Source organism: Megascapheus bottae, chromosome 18, assembly GCF_031878675.1.
Source record: "Megascapheus bottae isolate mThoBot1 chromosome 18, mThoBot2.hap1, whole genome shotgun sequence".
Taxonomy (NCBI): domain Eukaryota; kingdom Metazoa; phylum Chordata; class Mammalia; order Rodentia; family Geomyidae; genus Megascapheus; species Megascapheus bottae.
The window spans coordinates 33,553,505-33,560,316 of record NC_143526.1 but is presented as its reverse complement, the minus strand read 5'-3'; the positions used below and the strand labels follow the sequence as shown (position 1 = coordinate 33,560,316).

The 6,812-nt window shown below is 48.1% G+C and overlaps 2 protein-coding genes across 4 annotated transcripts in view; both read right to left on the bottom strand.

Annotated features, from left to right (window-relative positions):
* Positions 1 to 221: 221 nt before the first annotated feature.
* On the bottom strand, positions 222 to 3,777 carry Adig (adipogenin). Its single transcript, XM_090352852.1, has 2 exons — positions 3,583 to 3,777; positions 222 to 373 (listed from the first exon to the last, which is right to left on the bottom strand). Exons 1-2 carry the CDS (start codon positions 3,707 to 3,709, stop codon positions 255 to 257), a joined length of 246 nt encoding a protein of 81 aa, XP_090208978.1. The 5' UTR covers positions 3,710 to 3,777; the 3' UTR covers positions 222 to 254.
* An 868-nt stretch (positions 3,778 to 4,645) lies between these two features.
* The window catches only part of Ralgapb (Ral GTPase activating protein non-catalytic subunit beta), a 92,060-nt gene continuing 89,893 nt past the window's right edge, over positions 4,646 to 6,812 (bottom strand). For 2 of the 3 annotated variants that reach the window (XM_090352346.1, XM_090352348.1), the window contains exon 32: positions 4,646 to 5,041. In XM_090352346.1, the coding sequence (XP_090208472.1) occupies positions 5,009 to 5,041 (33 nt within the window). In that variant the 3' untranslated portion in view covers positions 4,646 to 5,008. The remainder of the gene's footprint in view (positions 5,042 to 6,812) is intronic. The other variant, XM_090352350.1, reaches the window with a different exon arrangement.

Below are 6,812 nucleotides of genomic sequence, written 5' to 3'. Positions count from 1 at the left end.
AGCTGAGGGCAGTGGGTGGAGGCGGAGAAAAGTGAATGGCGATCCAGCTGTTGTCTTTTGAACAAGAGGCAGAGAGGAAGCATGGCAGAGGTGATATGCTCTGTACCATGGAAGACACAGAGCCAGACTCCAGGTGGCAAGAGGGCAGAGCATCAACATAGCAGCTTCCTAGGCTTTGGGCATCCCAGGGACTCCCTCTAAGGCCCCTCACCCTCTCCATTTCCCCTAGAAAGGCCTTACCTGGCAGAGCAGGCTCACTGGTAAAGTCTTTCCTCCTCTTGGTCATCGTGTAGCACCTCTTGGCAAAACTCGGCCAAACCTTTGCTCCAAGTTTCCCAAGTGAGGCATACATCCGAGTTGCTTTCTTTTGAATCTGTGAAGACCCAAGATACAGCTTCTGGGGTGCTGACATCCTGTCTTACACCCCTGCTCATAAAGTCACCTGTTGTAGTATGTTTGGGTATTCTGAGACCAGAATACCCAAAGTAGAACTATAACTTAGAAGCCAGCACCAAGACCTCAGAAAGAATTAAGAATTAAGAATTGAGGTCCTTGGTGTTATCTGGTGGCTGAGAAAGTGATCAGATCCATCTTTTAGGAGAGGAAAGGCCCTAGAGATGACCTACAACTGAGGCATTATCTAAGGGAGAGATATTGAAGAGACACACCAGCCATATTTCGCAGGTGGGGCAGGGTCAGAGAAGCAGTGACAGCTTGTAGCCAGTTAGTGGTAGGACTAGATTCAAAGCCATCTCTCAGCTTGGCCATCCTGGGGGCTCTTGAAGTCAAGGAATTCAGAGACAGCTTTGGACACCTCCCTCCAAGGACTACTGGACAGGTGAGCAGATGTTCCCTGAACATAACCTACTCTACCCCTCCAGTCTCAGTCCAAATCCATTTCTGGAGACTTCCATTTTTCTTTTTTCGAGTTCCTTTCCAATTGTCAAGTACAACCTCTTCTCTCTTCTCCTGGTCATGGTCAGAGGTTGAGCTGTCTGTTTTGTCCTTTCTTATCTCCATATGGTCTGACCAGGCAGCCCCCCCTTCCTTCTCTTCCCTCAGCTTGGGAAAATGCCAGCTCCTGCTTCTTTGTGGCATTTTCTGTCACCCGTTGGTCCTGAAACATCTTTGGCCCTTCTGAGCCAGCCAGCCAAAACTGGAGGATGGTACAGCTGGGAGGAGTCAGAGCAGCTCTTATTGGCCTGGAATCTAGCTAATTTCAATAAAGGGACACACAGCAGAAGAGAAAACCCCAGGCTTGGGTCAGGCACAGTGGCTCACACCCATCATCCCATTTACTCAGGAGACAAAGATTGGGAGGACTGTAGGTTAAAGCCAGCCTGGGCAGAGAGCTAATGGAACTCCATCTCAAACAATAAGCTGAGTGTGGTGGCTCTCCTTTGTGGTTGCCTCTGTGTAGGAAGAATGGGAAGGTTCATGGAAGAATGGGAAGGATCATGGTCTGAAGGTGGTCCCTGGCAAAAGCATGAGGACCTGTCTGAAAAAAAACAATTAAAGCAAAAAGGGCTGGGTACACAGTTCAAGGGGTAGAACATTTATCTAGCAAGAAAACCACAAACCTAGATGTCCTGAAACTCAATCCTCTAAACTCTGGCAGGTCCAGATTCTCCCAATGGCCAACACAAGAAAATACTCAATAATACTGAGAGCAGTAAAAATCAATGTTAATAAATGCTTTAATAAAAAGTAATACTGGGAGCAAGAGTTCTCAGGGAGTTCCAGGAGAGGATCTGTCACTATAGGGAGGGCAGAATTAACGAAAGACTTCTAGACCTAGAGAGATAGCTTTTATAAAGGCCAGTTCACTAACTGAGCACCAGTAGCAAACATCTGAAATCCTAGCTACTCGGGAGGCTGAAATCTGAGGACTGTAGTTCAAAGCCAGCCTAGGCAGGAGTCTGTGAGACTCTTATCTCCAATTAATCAACAAAAAAGTCAGATGTAGAGCTGTGGCTCAAATGGTAAAAAAGCCTTGAACAACAATAAAAAAAAAAAGCTAAGGGACAGTGCTCAGGCTCACAATTGAAGCTCCAGTACTATGCATACACTCGTGTGCACATGCACACACGCATGCACACACACACACACAGCACACCTGTTCACAAACAAGCCTGACTCCCAGCAGCTGCTGGGCCCAGTGTCTAAGCTTTGCTTTATGAAGAGGGCTTTGGTCTACCTTGGTCATTTGAGAATAGTTTTAATCAAGCCTTTCTCAAAAGCAAGAGGACTTCAGATTTTTGCCAGGAAATACACTAATTACACAATGACACCCCCACCCCGCCTCAGATGAGGCCATGGGGCAATGGAAGTGGGGTGAACTGCTCACTGGATCTTACAAACATGTGACCAGATTTGGCAGGAGGCATAGAACTCCTCTCCTAGCTGGCCAAAGGTCATGGAGCTGACAAGCAGGAGGTAAAAGGTGGAGGGGTCCCCAAAGAGGCCTCTGGGTGGATTCTGCTTCCAAGAAGTGTTAGTCTTAGCCAGGCACTGGTGGCTCACACCTGCAAACCTAGCTACTCAGGAGGCTGAGATCTTAAGATTATGGTTCAGGGCCGGGAGTTTGGCCTAGTGGTAGAGTGCTTGCCAAGCATGCACGAAGACCCAGGTTCGATTCCTTGGTACCACATACATAGAAAAAAGCCAGAAATGGTGCTGAGGCTCAAGTGGTAGAGCTCTGGCCTTGAGAAAGTCCAACGACAGTGCTCAGGCCCTGAGTTCAAGCCCAGGACTGGCAAAAAAAAAAAAAAGATTATGGTTCAGCCAGCCCATCAGAAAAGTCTGAGACTCTCCTCTCCATTTCATTAGCCAAAAACAGAAATGGAGGGTGTGGCTCAAATGGTAAGAGTACTCGCTTTTGAGCAAAAAAAAAAAAAAAAAAAAAAAGGTTAAAGGACAGCACCTAGGCACTGAGGTCAAGGCCCGGTACTGGTGCATGCACGTGCATGTGCATGTACACACAGACACACAGACACACAGACACAGGCACAGAGGATCTGGTCCTGCTACATGCCTAACCCACTTGCTCTCAGCTTCCCCTGAGGCCACTCCATCCCACCTCCTGCTCCTCTGGGCAGTGGTAGTCAGCGTCCATAATCCTGTGTCCCAGAGAAGTCCAGATCTCAGGGATATGGTATAGGCTGAAATCAATGTGACTGGTCTGTGGGCATCTGAAAAATACCAAAGGCTGCCATATCCTGTTGTGCAAGTTGTTCCCAAAAGCACTCATGCAGCTGAGAAGGCAATGGGCTTACTGCAGCCCCTACTCTACTCTCAGAGCCTCTATGCAGGGAGGGTGTCTTTCACCAATCCACCGGCCCAGAGGGATCATCTCTTTTCTAATTCACACCACAGATCCTAGGCACTGGTAGAAGCACTGAGAACTACAAACATGCACACAGACCTAACTTCAGAGTCAGGGATCCATTTTAGGTTCCTTTCGTAGTCAACCACTTGTATCTGAGCAAGGTTTCCTTCTCTGTGATTTGTTTCAGGATAGCTTGTTCAATTGGGTCCCTGCCCAGCTCCAAGATTAGCACCTAGACTGACCCGGCAGCTCACCTTGGCAAAGTAGGACGTTTAACCAGACGATCACCAAGAACAGCAGCAAGACCATGGGCAGGCAAAGCCAGAAGACCAGGAATGAAAATGTGAGGTCGTTCACCAGCGGTACCAGTGGGTACTTCATGGTGCATGTGCAGCAGAGCAGGGCCTGTGCTTTGGCATGGGCACACAAGGTGCCCCTGGGACCTGGCAGGCTGGGCCATGCTCTGCTCTTAGTCCAATTGTGACTGAGCAGTGATGGTGATGGTGACATAACAAGGAAGTGTGTCTTCAGGCAAAACTGCATGGGAAGCTGGGAAGGCTGGCATGGGTGCTGGCATGGCTGGGAGCAGGGGCCATGAGACCATCTGACTGAGAACGAATGCCCTGGTTACCCAATGAGCAGCCTGGATTTCCCAGCATAGCCGCCACTCAGCTCATGGATACATCTCTGATCTTTCTTGTAAGACTAGAATAATAGAAGCTCAAAAAACAGATGGGAAAGAAATTACTTCGTGTGCTGGTGTGTGTGTGTGTGTGTGTGTGTGTGTGTGTGTGTGTGTGTGTGTGTGTGTGTGCTGGTGTGTGTGTGTGTGTGTGTGTGTGTGTGTGTGTGTGTGTGTGTGTGTGTGTGTGTGTGTGTGTGTGTGTGTGTGTGTGTGTGTGTGGTTAGACCCCACCACAGCCAGTCAGGTTGCCAGGCCCTGTCTTTCAGCTACACATGTGCACATCCTACCACCACACTTGTGCCCAACCAGGGAGTTTAGAGCTTCATCAGGTTTCCCAAACTGCTCTAAGAGTTCAAAGTGTAGATTTTATAAGTGAAATCTCCCAAATTAAAAACAGTAGATCAGGACTTGTTCAAGTGATAGGACCCCAAGCAAGTAAACCTGAGTTTAAATCCCAGTACCAGGAGGGAAAAAATTTGTATCAAACTTCATGGTTGGCTAAATCCATCTGCCAGGCTGCATTAGGTCACAGTAGATTCTTCAAGTGATTAACCTGGAAACTTCTACACTTGTCCTAATTTTCAGTGCAAAGGACACTCCCAAATGGCATTTCTTCTCCGTCTCCTCTCTCAGTCATCCACTCACCAGGTAGTAACCTCCTGCCTGGCAGGATCCTGTCTTTCTCCAATCTGGAGGGACTGTGGCCAGGCTAGAATCCTCAGGGTGAGGGTAAATTCACGCAGGATCACAACTGGTGCACTGTCTTCTTTCGGAGGCCCTTGGACCGCCCACCTTCATCATTGCCAGCAGGTGGGTGAGGCTTTAGTAAACATGCGGATTCCAGGCTCACTTTCATCGGCTGAGTCTGATCTCTGAGAGGTAAAGGGCAGACTCCACATACCAGGGCAGACTGATGTAGAGACAGGGTTGAAGAGCACTGGTTACAGTCAGGCAATCATTCCAAGCCAGGGACAGCTGCAGGAAGTGTAGCAGGCTTAAGAGGTGACATGGAAGGACCTGGGAAGATACTAACCAAGGGAGAAGGGAACTCAGGCCAGCTACGGGGAAGAGTAGGGGAGAACTGATACCCAAGAGGTTTAGTGGTTGACAGGGCCCCAGCCTTGCTATGGGATTGTATGTTCCCAGGAGAGATCTGTGCAAATAGGATTCAAATAGGCACCCATTTGAATAGCCCAGGGAGGCTATGCCAGGGGCAGGGAAGTTGGGGCTGAACTGATTCTCAGGTGTTGGGTCCGGGAGGCTTGGTCAGAGATAGCTGAGCAGCAGAAGTGATACACCTGAACACACATTTTCTTGCTATAAAGCTTTCCCAGATGGGCTGGGAGTTTGGCCTAGTGGGAGACTGCTTGCCTAGCATGAATGAAAACCCAGGTTTAATTTCTTGGTACCACATACATGGAAATGCTGGAAGTGATGCTATGGCTCAAATGGCAGAGTGCTAGCCTTAAGGAAAGCCCAAGGACAGTGCTCAGGCCTGAGTTCAAGCCCCAGGACTGGCAAAAAAACAAAACTAAACTAAAAAACCATTGTCAGACCACTGTGTAGTCAGCTTCCTCACTCACTAGATCAGGCCAGAGACCCTGTGACTGGCTGGTATCTCCCAGCCCCAGGTTCTGGGATAACTGGTATCACCTAGTGGGAGGGGATAGGGGCAGCTTTAGCAGAGACAGGCACAGCGCTCCCCTCAGTTTCAAATGGCCCAGGCAGCACACAAAATCTAGGCATTGTGGTGCTAACCTGGCCTCAGGGAATCCTCGTTGGGCAGGAGTGTCTGTGTCTCCCCACTTCCCGACTTCCCAGCCCTGCTAGAACTCAGCTTCACTGAAGGCAGATAAACTCTAGGGTCAGAGCCCCTCCTTCTTTCCTCCCCTCTCCCCAGCTATTCCCAGGCTCCTCCATAGAGTCCAAGTCTTTTAAAAAGTATGTTTACAGCAGAACATCATGAAACACCCTTCATGGGGGCGGGGGGGTGAAAATCCACAGATCTAGCCCCAAAGGGTAGTTGGCTGAGCAGAGCCCCCTGGAAAGTATGATTTAAGAGCACCAAGCAGGAGTCAACGTCCCCGCTCCCAGCTTGTAACCCAAAACACACAAGGTTATTAGATAAGAATCTCCTTAAAATTTAATTGACTAAATGTATTACATTCAGTTTTCAGTAAGTTTTTCTGGACAAAGGATCTGCATAAATACAAACTTGTGGAGTTTCTTCCCTAGTGACGGAGATCAAACACAGGAGGCGAGGGGCACAGGCACACTTCCTATTTACAGCTCGCCTGTACTTTACACTTCAGTGCCAGAAATATTTACAGAAATACAATAAGAAAAACATCATGTCTTGGCAACATACCGAAAGTCATACAAATTGTAAATATGGTTTCAGGCAAATTATGATACTGCTTAATTTTTAGCCACAACTGCCAAGCCCTTCAGAGGAGAAAGAAGTCTTGGTCACTGCGGGAGATGTGAACTTGGGAAACTTTTATTTGCTTCAACAAATAGTTATTGGGCGCCTACTAGATGCAAGGCACTGCGGAATCCCAAATATAGCTTTTCCCTCACTACTAAAAAAAAAAAAAAGAAGGCCTGGGGCTGTAGCTCAGTCATGGAGCACGAGCTTAACAGGTATGAGGCCCTAGATTCACTCCCCAGCCCTGCAAAAATAATTAAATCAAATCACAAAACAATGTGAAACAGGGTTAGTACTTTAGTACTTTAGAGAAAACTACCCATTGTGTGGCTTTGTCTGGCTCCATACTATTCAGATGGATCCTCCATCTC